The sequence below is a fragment of the Triticum dicoccoides genome, chromosome 4A (genome assembly GCF_002162155.2).
Source record: "Triticum dicoccoides isolate Atlit2015 ecotype Zavitan chromosome 4A, WEW_v2.0, whole genome shotgun sequence".
Lineage (NCBI taxonomy): Eukaryota > Viridiplantae > Streptophyta > Magnoliopsida > Poales > Poaceae > Triticum > Triticum dicoccoides.
This window is the reverse complement of record NC_041386.1, coordinates 525,453,422-525,472,877: the sequence shown is the minus strand read 5'-3', so window position 1 is coordinate 525,472,877 and position 19,456 is coordinate 525,453,422. Positions and strand designations below refer to the sequence as shown.

General features: G+C 46.7%; 1 protein-coding gene across 7 annotated transcripts; it reads right to left on the bottom strand.

The window, feature by feature from the left end:
* Positions 1–15,748: 15,748 nt before the first annotated feature.
* Positions 15,749–19,109, bottom strand: LOC119286532. Of its 7 annotated transcripts, none has more exons than XR_005140521.1 (4): positions 17,556–19,109; positions 17,138–17,277; positions 16,374–16,552; positions 15,749–16,220 (listed from the first exon to the last, which is right to left on the bottom strand). XR_005140521.1 is itself a non-coding variant. In XM_037565912.1 (4 exons), exons 1-4 carry the CDS (start codon positions 18,813–18,815, stop codon positions 16,207–16,209), a joined length of 486 nt encoding a protein of 161 aa, XP_037421809.1. In that variant the 5' UTR covers positions 18,816–19,109; the 3' UTR covers positions 15,749–16,206. The 7 variants fall into 7 exon arrangements, 1 of the variants encoding a protein (XP_037421809.1); XR_005140518.1 differs by having other exon boundaries at positions 16,374–17,277; positions 17,556–17,826; positions 18,639–19,109; XR_005140519.1 differs by having other exon boundaries at positions 16,374–17,277; positions 17,556–17,671; positions 18,639–19,107.
* Between the last annotated feature and the right edge of the window lie 347 nt (positions 19,110–19,456).

The window sequence follows — 19,456 nt, the reverse complement described above, 5'->3', positions numbered from 1 at the left end:
ACACTGATCCTGACTACACAACCCCTAATGGCGTCAGGGATGACACCACTGATGGTCCCGCCGAGGATGCCACCACTGATGGTGCCATCGAGGATGCCACAACTGATGACGCCAGCGCATGCACAGATGGCAGCCAACCAAAGAGGCAACAGAAGGACCGGCGCCCGAACATGCTCCGCACCGTCAAGGAGGAATTTACTCAAGTGAACTTCGACGGGCATCCAACGGCGCCCAAAGAATTAGTCAAGGGGTACTCGCTTCAGCTCGGGTGCATTCTCCGGAGCACCGTGTCGATCAACACTGAGAACCTAAGGCATAATGACCGAGGGAATTTGCGCAACCTCCTCTTCACAAAGTTGCACGAACGATACAAGTTCCCCGCTGAATTTGTAAACACACGCCTCTCAGGGAATAAAGTGAACAGTGCCGCCCTCACGACGATGAGCACGGCCATGTCTACTTGGAAAAGCACGGTGAAGAGAATGATTGACAAAGGTGATAATTATGAGAAGATCAAGGCAAAAAATCCTTCAATCAATGAAGATGACTAGAAGGAGTTCAAAATCAAGTGCGAGAGCAGCGCAACCTCCGAATCAAGTCAGTGGGGGAAAGAAATGCGGGAGTTGAACTTACGGGAACACAAACTCGGTCCCAGCAGTTACAGAGTGGCGAAGCCTATATGGGACAAGGAGGACGCGGAGCGTGCCGAGCAAGGCCTACCGCCCCGCTTCGAGAAATACCATCACAAGCAGACCGGGAACTATGTCAGGGCCTGGTACAAGGAGGACCCGGTAACAAAGGAGCTTACCACGGATCCGAAGATCAGGGCGCTTGAGCCTGTTATGGCGCAGGAGACTGAAAGCAGTAGCACGGGGTCGTCTCAGAGCACCCCTTGGGACAGCACTCTAAATAGGGCGTTGAACATAATGAAAAACAAGGATAAGCTCAGTAAGCCGTCGTCAGCTGGTCATGTGGCCGGCAAAGGCTTGTTCACAAAATGGTCGTCATACAATAACACTGGTGGGCGAAAGGAGAGAAAGACCAGCTCGGAAAGCCAGTCGCGCGAGGTTCAAGAACTCAAGGCACAAGTGGCGCGGATTCCGGAGATTGTCCAAGAGCAAGTGCAACAACAACCGGGATTGACGCTCACCGGCATTATGCCTACCTTGATTCATGGGCTGACGACATGGACTGCGGGCAGCCAACAGGGGCCGCCCCCGATTCCCAGCTTCACGGCCAGCAACTCGCACAATGCGCAGGCGGCGCCATTGGTGTCTCCGGCGGAGGCGATATTGGTATCTCCAACGCCGGCATGGGCATTGGAGCTTAATGCACCCGGGTGAACGCCGGCCGGCACCTCGGCAGCAAGCGGTCCCTCCGTCGGTTGCACGCCCGCCGTTGGCGGTGACTCGATATTAGCCAAGCTCGACGCCATCATCACGATAACTAATTAAGACTCTCGGCCAAGGACTTCTTCTCCTTGCCTTTGACTGGGCATCCCTGACGCCCTACATGTTTTCGCAGGGCGCCGCCGACGTTCCGTGCACTCTCCTGCACTTCGTGAACGACGAGTTGGTCGATGTCGCCAAGGGAAAAATCGTTCAACCGGGCAACCCCGTGTTCCACGGTAGTCCGATGCCACCCGCCGTGTATAGGGTTCAACTGGTTCGGGTGCTGCCAGGCTGCGACAAGTTGTTACCTCCGATTCGACCCGCCGGGGCCGACGAAGATGATCTAATGACCCTCAGCGCCTGCCTAAGCTGGCCCCTGCTTTGGCCGAAGAGCCAGATTCATTTGGGGGCGGGGGACACCACCCCAAATACAACACCGCCAGTCGTGCCAGCGCCAAGCCATGGCAAGACCGCCGCAACGCTACCGGACATGCCGGACATCCCTATGGCACAGGATCCGAACATGCATATGGCACAGGATCCGGACGATGATGACAACGACGACGGTACATTTACCAACGTCGATAATTACTTTGCCGAACATGGGTACGGTGACGAATTCTTCGGGCCTCCTTCTCAAGAACCAAACCCTGAAAAAGACGACCGCGATCATGCTGGTACCGCGGAGAAACCAAATTGCAACAGGCGTCGTCTGGAGTTCAGTTCTCAAGAGACGCCTCCAGCTGCCGCCTTCACCGAGCCTCAGATAGCCGAGGTGCCAACTATTATCAGCCCCAGCACACTCAAGAAGGCGGTCTGTGAGCAGAACTTGATCCCATTACAGCAGAAGAAGAAGGGATGGAAAAGAAAGAGTAACAAGGGTGCCAGCCAGCCGGCACCGAGTATGATCCGTGCTCAGGACGGTCCACCTTCACCTAAGGATATCTCGAGGAGGGTGCATGTGGCGGGTAGGCCGATGCTACCGACTAATCTGCTCAATGCTGCAACCGGTGCTATGCGGAGTCTGCATTACAGTGTTCTTTCTTTGGAGAAGCGGCGTCTCTCCGAGAATGATGTGGCATACCCGGTTTTTTTGGCCAAGGTGCTAGAGGGCAAGGGCTTTGTGGATAACGCCATTGGGGGTACGATCGTCCTGTGGTTTGATGACATCTTCGCTATGTTTAACCTTCATCCGCTGCACTACACCTTTGTTCGGCTATTTTCGCTGAGTATGGAGATGCGGATCATTAGAGACAAGACCCCGGACATCGTGATAGTCGACCCCTTCTACATGTGTGCCAAGATCTTGGACAGCACTGGGGACCGGCAGGTCGCAAGTTCTTACCTCGAAGGCGTCATTCTGGCAAACACAAATAAGGATAACTTCCTCGTGCCTTAATTTCCCGAGTAATTCATCCCTCACCGCCCCGTAACATATGATTTCTTAGATTTCGATCGTTCTTTTTTTCTAACATTCCGTGTTTTATGCAGTGACACACATTGCACACTCATCCTCTTAAGCCCGAAATATTCCATGGCCACGTATTTCGACTCGGACCGTCAGTCGAAGAAAGACTACACAAATATCAAGAAAGTTCTTGATGATGTTCTCCCCGGCTACGCCAAATCTGGAGGCACCTTCACCATGCCAGTTCGTAGGTACGGCAAGCACGTGTTCGCCCACACTACGATGTTCCCCTGCTTCAAGCAGCCGCCTGGCGGTCATAAGGATGCCCACTACACCCTCCATCATATGTGGGTGATCGTACAGGACCATAATCACCTTCTGCTACCAAATAATCTCAAAGATTGGGCCGTAAGATTGTCGGCAATCCAAGATGCGGATATCAGACAAGAATTCTTTCGCATCCAGTCGGAGTTTGCGGAAATCATCCATCAAGATGTCCTTCGTACCTCGGGGAAGTTCTAAGTCAGATATCAACTGACCAACAGTGAGATAGACACAACGCTACAAATGCAGGCTGGCAACACCCGCGATTTCATGACCATTGCGAGAGACGGCGGCTTCATCCATGCTCTGGTCCCTGAGTCGAGTCGAAAGTAGTGATGCTATGTGTAGTTCTGAAACATCGATTGGCTCATGTTGTAATTAAACTTTAATGAACTTGTATGTCTCTTTGGTTTGGACAGTCATTCAACTTAGATGTAATCGATGCTATTTATTATTAGGACCATGAATCATGCTATTAATGTGTTGCTTTTCTCTTCCGATCCTTTTGTTGCATACTTATATATTGCTTATGTATTGTCTGTGAATTGCTACTAACGTTTTGTTTGGCTAGTGCATAGAGATGCCTTCGTATGTCATGTACAAGGGCAAGGTTCCCGGAGTCTACGACGACTGGGAGGAGTGTCGGAGACAGGTTCACCGTTTCAGCAGTAACAGTTACAAAGGGTACACCACTAGGGCGGAGGCGGAAGTTACATACGCGTGCTATCTAGCGGGAGAGAGGAGGGAGCGTTGGAGGAACCGGATGAAGACCAGTTTCATCGCGATTATGCTCATCGTGATGACCGCAACTCTCTTCTATGATGATCGATATCGACTTGTAATGTGAAGACAAACTCACTACTCGCGGTTTCGAGACTTGTAATGTTTTAACTTTGTTCGGTATTTTAAATTCGGAGACTAATATGATGAATTGTATCCGGAGACTAATATTCTATTGTATTCGATGAATCTGCTGTTGTTGTGTGGTGCTAGCTATATTCTGTCCAATAATATATTTTGTAACCTATGAAAATATCAGAAAAGAAAAAAAATCCCTAATATTCATACTAGTGGCGCACCACCACATAGTGCGCCATTCGTAAGACAGAGCACACTAATGGCGCATCACCACAAGTGCGCCATTAGTATGCCAAAGCACATGGGTAAATATGCCCCCCTGGGAGGCATACTAATGGCACACCGTGGGCTATACTAATGGCGCACTGCATGGTGCGCCATTAGTATACCAGATACTAATGGCGCACCACAGGTGCGCCATTAGTAAAAAATACTAATGGCATGCTAGTAGTGGCGCACCTGTAGTGCGCCATTAGTAGGCAAAACAGGTGCGCCACTAGTAGGGCTTTTCCTAGTAGTGCCACCATCTCAACGGAGAAGCAGCGTGGCTTCCACGGATCTCATTCATCCTAATTTCACGGCTCCTCGCTACCCTGTGGATAGTATCATGGAGAATGAACATTGTGCGCTGATGGTGAAATGGCAGAACCTGACCTTGAAGGAGGCGGTCAGTTCTGTTTTACCTCCTTGAGCTGAGGGAACTTTCCATTTTCGTCTGATTCCACATGTCTATGCTATTATTGTGGTGGATGAAATAATGGAGGGATTTGAGGGGCTGGAGCTTGACTACCCTACAGGTGAAGGGCATATTCTTCTAGAAAATGCCTTGAGGAGTACCTGTCTATGGAGAAAGGAGAACATCAAGCTTCCAAACTAGACGCCGCCTCAGCAGACTCAGGTGGATGAGGCCCCTAGAAGAGTCCTCTTCTGCCTCAGCTGTCTCTGGCGTGTCAGCGGACTCCGCCTCCTCCGACGCATCAGCGGACTCCGCCTACTCCGGTGCATCAGCGGACTCCACCTCCTCAGCAACGGCGGAAGAGAGTCGTCGCCGCTCCGGCAGCTAGCAGTATAAAAGGCGAGAAGAAATTCAAAGCTGGTCCAAGCCTCAGGGTTCCTCCAAAGTTACCATATGAGAGGATTGACGAGGAAACCAATGACATCGTGGATGCCAAAGTGCAGGCCCATTTTGAACAGAAACGTCCACCTCCAAAGGAAATAATAGATCCGTGAAAGCGAAGCACACTCTGGATTCCCTGAAGCGACCACCACCACCTCCGTCGTAATACAACTATGACTGATGTATTGAAAAGACATATGATGAATCGTGGTGGTCGGGAAATACTACAGGTGATGGAGGACAAAGAAGTGGGAAACAATTCCCCAGCTCGGCGAACAGGAGAAGCAATCACACCCCCCCACTCAAGGTGTCTAGAGATATCGCTAATCATCTGGGGCTACTACCCGGTACCACTCTTGATGATTACGTGGGTGATGATGTACAATTTGAAATGGCTGAGGTAGTAGAGGTCTATAGATACGAGCCCGGGAAGCCTCTTGTCAAACCTGATCAGCTCCCGCATGTACCAAGGATGATGCGAAGATTGCATGACTGGTACTTGGAAACCTATAGGAAATTTGGGACCGAAAGTATGATGCTGGGAATTAAAGATGAGGACGACTTCATTGGAGTCGACCTGATGCTTGTTGAATTTGTTGAATTATTTCAGTTATTCAATCAACAGACCCTCGACAAACAACTCATGACTTGCTACTGTCTGTAAGTATTATTTCTGTAATTAATTCTCTAGCTCAGCTTGTTCATAACATGTATATATAATTATCCTCACTATATTATGCAGATTGAAGATCATCAAATGAAAAAGAGGACAAACCTATGACATTGGGTTCATTATCCCAAATACCGTAAATGAATGGGCAGTACAAAAGAGACCCCAACATACCGAGGATAACTTGCTAAAAGCATTCCTTCGACATCAAAACAAAAGGGAAATACTCTTTCCTTACAACTTCCAGTGGGTGTTACTGTCTTGTGCATATTCGGTTTCGCTTACTCGAGGTTAAGTGTAATTGATGAGTTATGCGTGTGTAGGTTCCACTTTATTCTGCTATCCATTAAGCTTGACGGGGCATTAGTAAATGTCTTGGACTCAATATGTAAAGATCAAAAGGAGTGGGCGGACATGAGTGAAATGCTCTAGAGGTAAGCTCAGCCATTATCGCACCATATTAGCAACTTTTGTTCATTTCCTGATATCAAGTAATCATTTTCTTTGCCGGGCAGGGTTTGGTAAAATTTCACTGGAATGGTCCTAGGTCTAAAGAAGGAGCTGCAATTTACACACCCCAAAGTAAGTAGTACTTGCTAGTTTCATGCATCTCTTATTGGTTCTAGTTTCATCAACACCATTATCATGCTTGATTATTAGTTTGATTGAACTCTATTCTCGTAAAGTGCTTGTGGGAGGAACCCCAGACTGATTTATGTGGATACTACGTTTGCGAGTTCATCCGCAACTTGATCGAGCAGGGCATAGCTTCAAAGCAATTAGAAGAATGTAAACAATATTCAAAATTATTTTTTATTACCATCAATTGTGTTGAGTTTCATTCATATATATGCATTGACCCCCTTCTTTAAATTAGATCTGGCAGAAGCGGGATGAACTCCTACCACATGATCGCATATGAGAAATTCAAGAGGAATTGAAGGCATTCTTTCTTGACCACATCATACCTAAACACGGAGAATACCATATGGAATTGCAAATAGATATTAATTAAGTAGATGATGTTAGGGATTGTAAGAGATATTATATTGTATATATGTAGTAGCGTCGGATAGATATACAAAAACTTTTTGTTCGACCTAGCACGAAGAAAGAGAGGTCACTTCTCTCTATATATGTTCATGACGATCTTATGTAATTAATGGTTCCTTCATTTTCTTACTAGCTAGCGTCAAGTTCTCTCTATATATATATGTAGTAGCTAGCGTCGACCAGGCATGGAGAAAGAGAGGTCACTTCTCTCTAGTACCTAGCTAATGCAATATGAAACCCCTAAACCCCTTTAAAAAAACCCAGCGCCTGGGAGCTGCTGACGCGTGGCTGGCTTTTAGTCCCGGTCGGTGTTACCAACTTGGACTAAAGTCCTCCTGCCTGGGCGCCCCATAGTGGCCAGGTGGAGCTCCATTAGTCCCGGTTCATAAGCCAACCGGGGCTAAAAGTGGAGGGCATTAGTCCCGATCGTTTTGTCCCGGTTGCAGAACCGGACCTAAGGCCCTCTAGAACCGGGACTAAAGGCATGTTTTCTACTAGTGCAAGAACGTCAAAATCAGAGTTCGTATGAAGAAATGTCGACCAAAATACGAAAGTGCTCCCGGAGTACAGAATGGGAGACGATGTTCCATACGACCATAGCCGCACGTTTGGGTGCCCGTATGATCTCGAGACAACTTCATAAATTGGCCAGAACTTTCCTGATCTTGCTCCGATTTCGTCCCGGTTTGTTCCTACTTGGCAGATAAGCCATCATTAGGACCTAGAGCCCTTGGATGAAGGGGAAGAGATTACATCGACGGAGGAGACCCAAGGAGGCATCCTATATGAAGAGCTCCAACCCTAGCTGGCGGGATCATCATCATCGTTCCACACAAGTCCATGCAGCCACCAAGAGGCTATCCCATATCTTATAGGGGGAGGTATCTCCCTCCATCACCATCACCATGAAGGCCACACGAGAGGAGGAGAAGGAGGCGTCGCCGCCATAGGCCGGGCGCACCGGTGCTCATCCCCATCTCCATCTCCGTCCTCGCACATGTATTTTGTAAGATTGAACATGTTGATGGAAGCAATAAATTATTCCTCTTTATGTGTCCATTCATCCATGTTTGAGTTACTGATTCAGCCCTAGGTTGAGGTATGCTCTAGTATGCACAACTAGTCTTCGTGGCTTCGTTTAGTATTTACTCTCTTTCATGTTGCATGCATGTTACTTGAACGTACACGGAGTAGATAGATGAACTTTGTGATCCTTTGGTTCCTTTGTGTATTATTGCCAACCGCATGTGACCATGATGCGATGTTATGTCTAGTACACCTAGGAGTGAGAGACCGCGGAGGCAAACCATATGAGAAGATTTAGTAGTCTTGTATGCCACGGAGATGCTCCTCTAGTACTAGTGATAGAATGCCTACATAACATATTTTGCTATATTCAATCCTATAAGTACAACCCCTTTTACTTTGTGTTCTAGTTTAGTATATTTTATGTCCAAGTTTGTAGTCTAGTTAAATCCCCCTTTTATTATTGTTCTGGTATCAACCGATAGAATAGGCTATTTCGAAACTATGGTTTGGGTGCGAACATAGCTACGCAGACAACGTAGTTGCGGGCTTGGTAGTGTCTTCCTATTTGCTCCCTGTGGGTTCGATACTCTACTTATGAAATGAAAGTGCTACAACCTCCTTGTGCCCTTGCAGGACATCAAGCATTTTTTGGCGGCGTTGCTGGGGAGCATAGCACTTGACATTACCTTCCTACTCGCACATAGTTTCTTTTGTTAGTTGTTATCTTATGGTTTTTAGAAGAAAAAAATCCACTCATCATGTCTTGTACAGGGCTTTGACAGAGGGGAGGCTTTAGAGAGGATGTTTAAACCCTTGGGACCAACACCCAAAGGGAGTTGGGAAATTGATCCGACAATAATCTGTATGCTGCGTGGTAACCATTCAAAGGTGATGATGCGGAGGATCTATATGAACATTTACAAGAATTTGAAGAGTTATGTGAGATGTTTAAATTAAAAGCTTTTACTCATGATGAAATGAAACAAAAGATTTTCTTTCATTCATTACCTGCCAAAACACAAAATTGGCTAGTAACTCACCCCGCAGGTACTTTTAACACCTAGGAAAAGTTAGCTAGCGCATTCTTGGGTTGCTTCTATTTTGAATGGAAGGCTTATGGAGTAAGGCGCATGATCATCAACTTCAACCAAAAACTAGGTAAAAGTCTTGCTCAGGCTTATCGAAGGTAGCACCTTCTAATATGTACTTGTCCTCATCATAAATTTCCTTCAGAGCTGCGGATACATTTCTTTTATGGATGACCAGATATTGAATGTAAAGAGAGATTATATCTTACTTCTAATGGAGCTTTTATGGATCAAACTGTTGAACAATGTTGGAAATTATTAGATGAAATTGATGAGAATGCAAAGCAGTAGGAATTAATTAGATATAGGAGGAGTGAAAGGATCGAGAAGAGGTGTCTAGAGGGGGTGAATAGACTATTAACAAAGAAAAGTAGAACTTTTTAGTTTCTTCAAGTTAAGGTGGAGTTTTAGCACAAGTTTAAGCATTCACAATACATTTCAAGCAAGCATGGCAAGAGTATATGAGCATCGGAAAGTAAAGCATGCAATTTGCGAGAATCTAAAGGGATGGGATTGGAGTATGCAAACGCAATTGGAGACACAAAGATTTTTGGCGTGGTTCCGATAGGTGGTGCTATCGTACATCCACATTGATGGAGACTTCAACCCAGAAAGCTAATGGTTGCACGAGTCCACGGAGGGCTCCACCCACGAAGGGCCCACGAAGAAGCAACCTTGTCTATCCCACCATGGCCATCGCCCACGAAGGACTTGCCTCACTAGGGTAGATCTTCACGAAGTAGGCGATCTCCTTGCCCATACAAACTCCTTGGTTCACCTCCACAATCTTAACGGAGGCTCCCAAGTGACACCTAACCAATCTAGGAGACACCACTCTCTAAAAGGTAATAGATGGTGTGTTGATGATGAACTCCTTGCTCTTGTGATTCAAATGATAGTCTCCCCAACACTAAAAACTCTCTCACAGATTTGGATTTGGTGGAAAGATGATTTGTGTGGACAGCAACCTGGGGAAGGCTAGAGATCAAGATTCTTGTGGTTGGAATGGAATATCTTGTTCTCAACACATGAGTAGGTGGTTCTCTCTCAGAAAATGTATGTTGGAAGTGTAGGCACGTTCTGGTGGCTCTCTCCATGAAGGAAGAGTGGGTGAAGGGGTATATATAGCCTCCACACAAAATCTAACCATTACGCACAATTTACCAAACTGGGCGGGACCGAACCAGAAAACTTGGTCAGACTGATTCAGTTCATAATGTGACCGTTAGGCATTTCGGTGGGACCAATGTGCTAGGGTTAGGGTAAAACCTCATCTCGGTTTGACCGATTACACAAACTTGGTGGAACCGATTTTTGTAATAAGCTAACCAAAGAGTTGGTCAAGCAAACTCGGTGAGACCAATTATATATCTCAGTAAGGCCGAAATTATTGCAACAAGAACCAAAGAGTTTGCAAGCCCATCTCGGTGAGACCAAGATTCCATCGGTGAGACCGAACTGATTAGGGTTTCTGGCAGTGGCTATGCCAAGTGAACTCGGTGGCGCGGGATAGATCAAATCGGTGGGGCAAGTTTGACTTTTGGTTGGGGACATATGTGGATTTGAGAAAGTGGTTGAGGGCTTTGGAGCATATCACTAAGCACTTTGAGCAAGCAAGCCATTAAGCAACACCTCATCCCCTTTTAATAGTATTGGCTTTCCTATCGACTCAATGTGATCTTGGATCACTAAAATGAAAATGCAGAGTCTTGATCTTTTTAGCTTTCTCCAATCCTTTGTACTTAGCATCTTGCAGGGGTTCCACGTCCTCTTGTCCACGCCAATCCACTGTTGAACTCATCTGAAATATAGTAGGTAAAAGTATTAGTCCAACAAGAGATATGTTGACACTAATTACCAACATCACCCAGGGAGCACTTGTGCTTTCAATCTCCCCTTTTTGGTAATTTATGACAACATACATCAAAGCTTTAGATAAAGATATAGAGAATAGCAAGTAAAGCTTTGGAAAGACATGTAACATGCATAGGCTCTCGTACATGTATGCAATCATGTAAATATAAAGTATAAGAGCATGTGAATGCATAAGCATGACAGAGCAAGCAATGAGTTACATGTATTTTGGATATATGCATCAGAGAAAATGATGTGAATATAGGAATTGTGCCTTCATGTTCATGAGCCCTTCTTGCAAACAATATGTACATCAACAAGAGATCATCATGCACATGAATGTGATGCATATACTTACCTTGTGGTCTTGACCCGTGTCGGTGTCAAAACCGGTGGATCTCGGGTAGGGGGTCCCGAACTGTGCGTCTAGGCCGGATGGTAACAGGATGCAGGGGACACAATGTTTTACCTAGGTTTGGGCCCTCTTGATGGAGGTAAAACCCTACGTCCTGCTTGATTAATATTGATGATATGGGTAGTACAAGAGTAGATCTACCACGAGATCAGAGAGGCTAAACCCTAGAAGCTAGCCTATGGTTTGATTGTATGTTGTAGTTGTTGTTCTACAGACTAAAACTCTCCGGTTTATATAGACACCGGAGAGGGCTAGGGTTACACAAGGTCGGTTACAAAGGAGGAGATATCCATATCCGTATTGCCTAGCTTGCCTTCCATGCCAAGTAGAGTCCCATTCGGACACGAGACGAAGTCTTCAAACTTGTATCTTCATAGTCTAACAGTCTGGCCAATGGATATAGTCCGGCTGTCCGGAGACCCCCTAATCCAGGACTCCCTCAGTAGCCCCTGAACCAGGCTTTCAATGACGATGAGTCCGGTGCGCAGTGTTGTCTTCGGCATTGCAAGGTGGGTTCCTCCTCCGAATACACCATGGAAGAATTTTGAATATAAGGATAGTGTCCGACCCTGCAAAATAAGTTCCACATACCATCGTAGAGAGAATAATATTTCCACAAATCTTCAATCTGCCGACACGTTTTGGCAACATGACATTACGTCACGGCCCGGTGATTATTCAAACAATTTCCTTTAATTAGCCCCACACATAACGCGAGGCAGTTTTTTGACACGTCTTGTCAAAGCAGAGATCATGTCCCCTTATTACGGGATTCTCATCAATACGGGTGTGGGTAACCCAACCGTGTCTAGGACTCCTAGATTATAGGCAAGTCCAAACGGCTACGGCAAGGACGCTTGATATTCACCCTCTTTATAAAGGGACAAGGCTTTTACTTTCCCCCTCCCGTGCTCAATCGAATCCTTCCCCCGCCTCGAATTCTAACACCCAAAGCCCAGGTCAGGTGCTCTGAACCTTCAATCATGTCCGGATCTAGCCTTCAAGGCCGATGGATGCCCTCCTCCGTTACGGAAGAAGACATCAAGAAGTTGGGGGAGGCCAGATACCTGACCGCCGAGGTTTCGCATCGGCTGCCTGCCCGAGGGCAGGTTGTCCCTACTCCTGAACCCAACGAAGACATTGTGTTCATCTCCCACTTCCTCCGAGGCCTAGGCCTTGCTATGGATCCCTTCGTCTGAGGCTTGATGTTCTACTACGGGCTAGATTTCCACGATCTAGCCCCGGACTCCTTTCTCCACATCTCGACATTTATTGTCGTGTGTGAGGCCTTCCTTCGCATTGCCCCTCACTTCGGCCTGTGGCTCAAGACCTTTGAAGTGAAGCCGAAGATGATCGAGGGGCAACATGCAGCGTGCGGAGGCGCGTCAATAAGCAAGATGGCCGGAGCTCCGTGGCAGAAATATTCATTTCCCGAGGTGTCCGGATTATGGCAACGGGAGTGGTTTTACATCATGGCTCCCAGAAGTGCCAAGTGGGTGGCTGCCCCTTCTTTCCGCTCGGGCCCTCCACCACAACTGATGTCATGGATTAGCATAGGGCTGAGCTGGGGTCCCGCCAAGGACGTGCCTGTACTGCAAAGCCGCATCCAAAATCTCTTCGAAGGAGATTTCAGTTTGATTATGGTAATGCAAGTCATGCTGGTTCGACTAATCCAGCCATGCAAACGCCGGTCCCTCCGCATGTGGGAGTTCAACCCAGAAGGGCCGCGTACAATTCAGAATTTCCTCGGCCTGACGCACGAGGAGATGTACAAATCATTCTTCGGACCCCAAATAGAGTGTTCGGATACTACCGAGGACGTGGGCCTGAGCAGCAATCGCACCGCCGACCAAGTAAGTAATCCTTCGGCCGAACACACCATCTTTTATTTACCATGACGTCATTCTGAGAAGTCGCCCTTTGACCAGGACTAGCTAACAAAGGCGAAGATGATTCGGTGTTCGGCCCCCCTTCCTGAGGGTTTGGAGAATCCGGTATTGGAAAAGATGCTCGAGCTAGCACCCTGCCTGGAGCCCTCAAAGGAAGATAAAGGGGGGAATGATGAGGTAAAGAGCGGGCCCCCATCGCTGCCAATCCCAAACGAGGGAATGAGCACCTCCGTGAAGGAGGATAACCAAGGAGAAGAATCTGACCTTCTCTCGCTTCGGGGAAGGAAGAGGACTGCCCCTGAAGATCCGGAAACCGAGGCTTCCAAACGGGAGAAGAAATCCCCACTAGAGGGTCCTGCCTTGGAGGGTGTTTTTGCCGCACAACGTCCGCGCGAGGATCAGCCCTCCAACGAGCTGTAAGTAATTAGAAAGTACTTTAATAGTGAAGATATATTACCTTACCTCTAAGGAAAATAACCAAAGTGTTTATCTCGCAGTTCTGATCTAAGCCCTTCTCAGCAGAGCTCATCTTCGGGGGATCTTCTTCCGGAGATGATGGAGAGCGAAACGCCTCTCCCGGACTCCTCTGCTCAAGAAGCGGGCGACCCTAAAGTGTCATCACGGAGGGCCTCTTCGGATCTGGTGAGGCCAGAAGATGATCATGTAGCCACCCGAAGTCCTCAGCATCCGGCTTTTGAAGAGAGCAAACAAAAGAGTCTGTCACCGTCTGGTATGCGGTCGGACATACTGATGGAGCTGCTGGAGCGAGCCACCATCTCAGAGGAACACCGTACGTTAATGAGTACGGTGGTGGAAAGAATTTTGTCCGCCGAAAGCGGATTGCATGAAGCTTTTATGAGTCTACTGGCGGGCTTTGAGGTACGTGAAATGATATACTTTTTGATAGTACCGCACATGTTAGGTGTGCCCTGTGTAGATAGTAGCCCCTGAGACTCTGGTTGTCGTCGAGAACGGCGGCGAACAGAGGATCGTAGTCCCGGGCAATAACCATACCGCTTTAATGTGCAGGTAATGGGAGCTCCGGTGGCTAGCCGGACTCATGAATTTGCCGAACTAAAGCAGCAACTAGATGCGGCAGACGCCGACATCGAGCTTGTTAACAGGCGGCTTGACGAGTCACGGGGTAAGTAATGTTTTCCTGGTGAATGTTACATAATAAGAGCAGCATGATGCCAGTATCTTTAATATGTTGTGATTGCAGACGGAGCTGCCACTGTGGATACCCTTTGGGCGGAACTTGCCCGAGCCAAGGAACAAGCGAGAGTTAGTAATGCGGCTGCTTTGGAGGCGGCCGAAGAGTTAAAAGCTGAGAAAGCCGCGCATTGCGAAAGCAAAGAGAAGATGGCCAAGATGACCGCAAAAATTAAAAGACACTGCCGACCGTTGCCAGTTCCTTGAAAAGGAGAACCGTGTGAAGGCAGCGGATGTTGAAAAGGCCATGATGGTGACCAAAGACACTCGCTCTGCTATGAGGGCGAAGAAGGAGGAGCTGCGCGAAGCCGGGGATATTGCGGCTGGGAAGCCCTTTCTGCTGCAACGGAAGTTCGGATATCCGCGGTATGCCCCTCTGGATCGGCTGTGGAGTTCTGCAGACGCATATATGGACTTGGCGGCGAGCGCTGTCGATGCGGTCGAATACTTCCGAGATCGGACAGATCATGAAGTGGACAAGCTGTTCTGGTCGCAATTTAACATTCCAGAGCGTCCGCTTCCCTTGACTGATCAACTAGCCGAATGGGTCGAACTTAATAGGTTGTCCGGACTTGCCATGAGGTCCGTCGTAGATCATTTGTGGCCGGAGAATCCGAAGCCGAACAGCTATTTCAGCTTGGTGCAGCAGCTCCTTGGTGCGGTGCTGCGCATCAACGCTATGAAGAGGTCGGCGTGCATAGAAGGCTCGCGGATGGCCCTTACCCGTGTTAAAGCATACTGGGCGGAGATGGATGCTACCACTGTTGCGGCGCGGGGTTCGGCCATAGGCCGAGTGGCTGCCGAGCACTATTTCGAAGAGGTTCTCGAGGGTGCTCGTTTGATAGAGTCCCAGTGTTCGAAGAATATTATGTTTGAGTGACATGTATTCCCATTGTAAACACAATGTTTTTATGAAATTTATTAAGGCTGTGTTTTATACTTTTGCCTGAAAGTAATATGATGCCTCCTGTGCGGCCGTTTATGTATACATGTGTATAACCTGAAAGATTGCAGTCGTCGGCTTCAACCCCCACGCATATAATGCGGAGGTTCTCACAAAAAACGCGTGTTCACACTTAACCCAACGTCTTGGTCCTATTAACACTACTAGAAACTACGATTTTACCTAGAGCCATGTACCCTAGGTGAAATCCCAAAAACCATAGGTAAAGGCTTTACCTAGAGCTTGCCCTAGGGAAATAACCTTAGGTAAAGTATAGTCGGTAAAGAGCTCTTTCCCTAGAGTGCACCTGCCAAGTTCTAGGGAACCATTGTTTACCTAGGGCTGCAAGCCGTAGGGAAAGAATTGAACTTCTTGTTGGTCCACGGTGGAAAGGTGATTTACCTACAAGCAAGTTTGGCTCTAGGGAAAGATTGCAGGGCCCTTTTGAATCATGCCATACAAATATGCAATTCGAATTTAAATTAATAGCAGCATAATTCAAATAATTAAATTTTGCGCCATAATTCAAATTTATAAATTATAGCCAGAATTGAACGTCCACATCACATTCATGGTCAATTACACATAATCGGACTCCAGTTCAGTACAGAGCCAGACTTTTGAAAAAGAGAAAGCTATATGCTATAACTAGCAGAATACCTAAATCACCAGTACAGGCGTTGTCAAGCCGAAGTATCTGGTACTACACAAAACTTGTAGCAACATGTTATCTATACATGCACCAAGTTGGTCTTCAAACAGACACAATCCTTCCCTCCAGTCTCTGGTTTGTGACTCTTGTCAAAACAACACAACATCATCATCATCATCATGTCAAAATCGCCGGGAAAAACCAAATGCTCCTTTAAAAGCACCATCATCATCACTCGCAGTAGGGCCTAATCACCGAGTCAGCACTAGCAGTGAACAACCACGGCTGCCTCAGGTGGAATTTTTAATCCAAAACCCCTGCATGGTAACGAAAGCAAAACACCACTATGCTTCAGATTTTCCAACGAGAAACATTACAGTAATTTAAGCCACTGTCTGCTTTGATGAAAGTTAGATATTTCTATGAGTGCAAACAAGAGTTCACGAAAGAAAGGACATGTAACAATATACCTCTTCTATCTGAACTTAGATGGCCATGAAGAATCTCCAACGGCACAATAAGTGGGTTCTGGTTCAGATCAGTGTATATCATTCCGTGGAATACATAGGCTGTACAATCCTCTAACGATGAGTCGAAGAGAGGGTACCTCCGGTGGAAAGTGACACTCGTTGTATCCATCAAGTGGTTCCTGAAACAAAGAAACTGAATTACTACAAGATATATAAATTCAGATAGTAAAGTATAACTAGTGGGTGCTATCCAAAAATGGACTGTATCTAATGGCGGATTTCAGGGAAAAGAAAGGCAATCACTAGAACCGGAAAAAACATGAGAACATTTTTTTGCAGTACAAACCATTCAAAAAACTAGACTAAGCAGTGGAAATCACTAACATCTAACAGAGAACACTTATGCACATAGTGGTGCTACCGAGAAGGAAATAAATGTTCAGCTTGACTTCCAAGGCGGGTGTAAAGGAGTAACCTGTGGCCAACATCAGGTTGCAAAACATGTGGCCCTATAGTCAATGGTTACCCAAGTATTTAGTACTCCCTCCGTCACAAAATGTAAGACGTTTTTTGACACAGAGGGAGTAAATGATACATAAAACACTTCGTAATAAGGTCCATATCAAGCACTATATTGTCAGAACTTATCTGAACAAAGAAAAACTAAAACAATAGCAATCAACTGCCTAAAACACTAACCTTGGCAGTGTAAACACTAGCTAACAAAAGAAACATTAAGGATCAAGAGGTTGGCTGCCCTGGACCTGGAGTGACAAGCTGAGCAAGCTACTTCCAGATGCACTGATAAAACTCCATATATCATGTAGCACCTGGTCACGCATTAGATTCAAATCTTGTGCAGCAGTATCCAGTGTGAGATTATGGTCCTGAAATTAATGATGGCCTGTAGTTTACCACTTAGTTGTAAGACTTGAATATTTTGGTAGAAATTTTGGCAGCATAATAATTGTAATTGTGACAGTATGGACATAAAACAAGAGAACGTAATCCCTCCCCACACCCGCATAGCCCCATCATAAAAAAATCATGATCGTGCTTCCTATATAAGCATGCATGTAAGCACAATAGTGCACATGACCACACATCACATAAGCATGCATACCAACATCAACATTGCAGGAACATACATAGTTTGTATCATTTGTATTTCCAGAAACTTACATGATCTGTGTGTTGTTGTGCATGCTCTCCTGCTTCAGCTCGTGCTCGAACTCCAGATCCACGAGCTGCAGGGCAGGCCACCTTGGCGGACTAGGCTCCAATCCGGCCACCACTTGCTGGTACGTGCATCAGGCCATCAGATCAGCAAAGTATGCTACTTATCCCCTCCCCTCTCTCCCCTTCTCCCTATTCTTCCTCCCCCTACCCGTCTCTGTTGTGCTCTGTTTCTTCTCTTATGTTTTCTGAATTTCTCATGTACATGTACTGGCTGCTGCTATATATAGAATTGCAACTTGCTGTCATTATTATGTTGTGGAATACGGACTTATTTTTCATTGTTCATGCACTCTGCTTTGGAGAAAAGGAGACGAGCAGGTGGGAAAACAATCTGTACTACATGGGCAAACCATGTAGTCATGTACTCATTTACTACTGATTTAATTTGCTAACATTCGTCATAAGATAGTGTTTATGCTGTCGCCACGCCATACACCATAATCATTATAATGTTATAAAGGGGGTTGGTCGCCATAAAACGCGTTACGCCATAAAAACATTGGTGGTTAGTTCCAAAGAATCGCAAGTACTCCCTCTGTACAGAAATATAAGAGCGTTTAGATTACTCTTTAGTGATCTAAATGCTCTTATATTTCTTTACAGAGGGAGTACATTGATAATCTCAAACTACATAACATCACCTCAAGAAGTTTCTCTGCGCAAGAGCTTGAATTAGATGATGGTATCCATCAACCATTAGACCATGACCATCGGTAAGACCATGTCAATCTATTTCTAATTTTCTAAACTTACTCTTTTTTACCGAATAGAATGTATATAACTACTGGGTAGATTATGCAATTGTACTCGAATTAATAATGACTACTTGATAATAGTTCAGAAATAATGTCACATGATTATCCCCATGTAGTCTATCGATCTCCTGAATATTCAGATTTACAATGAAAGAAACATATTTCTCTACAGTGAGCAGGCATTGACAATATGTAATATGGAAAATTTCTTGATGGTAGCACGAGTTCTGGCACACAAGTAAAACCATAGAGCGAGAGAGATAAAGGGAACCTGTCGGAGAGAAGGAGGGGCTACGATGTTAGGTAGATCTGGTGGTAGTCCAGCTACCAGCCGGGGCAAGGTCACCAGGGGGAGGGGGCGCCATCCCGGCTGCGTGGCCATGGTTCCATTGGAGCACTGAAGGTATGGAAGGGGAAGAAGAGGGGGCACGACTGCGCAGTGCGGCATGGGGCACGGCCAAGCGACGGAGCACACAACAATAGTGCGGTGATGCAGCGGCTGACACGGCGAGGCGGAGGAGAGGCAGTGCGGTGGTTGGGCGGGGGACACGATGGGGCGTAGGTGCGGAAGGGGACAGGGTGGGTGGCGGGGAGACGGGCGGCGGTGGGACACAACAGTCCGGCAGGGGGCACGACGGGGTGGCTTGGAGGCGAACAGTGGTCAGGAACGGCAGGACTGGGGGGTGAGCGCATATGAATCTTGGACCGGAGATGCTTCGGGAGAAAGGGGGATATTTTGGCTTCTTGAGGCGCAGGGATTTGAGCGAGGGAAGGAGACCCAATCGGCCAGAATTTTGGTACATATACGCGCCCTTTCTCGCTCTCTATTCATCATTGCTCACTGAGCAGTAGGCCCAGCTACACGAAAAGGAAAAAGAGAGCGCGAGCTATCCAATTAAGTGGTGCGAAGAAGACCGAAGATGCAAAAGGAGTCCAGCTACATGCCACAGTGGGGCCTCATGTGTTTCTTAGGCTTGATGGCATGTCAATGGGTCAACCCTAGGGAAAGGATATTGTCATACATATTTTTGTCGAAAAATCATCTTCCCCTAGAGTACACTGTTCATTGCTTTACTATCCCTTGAGGGG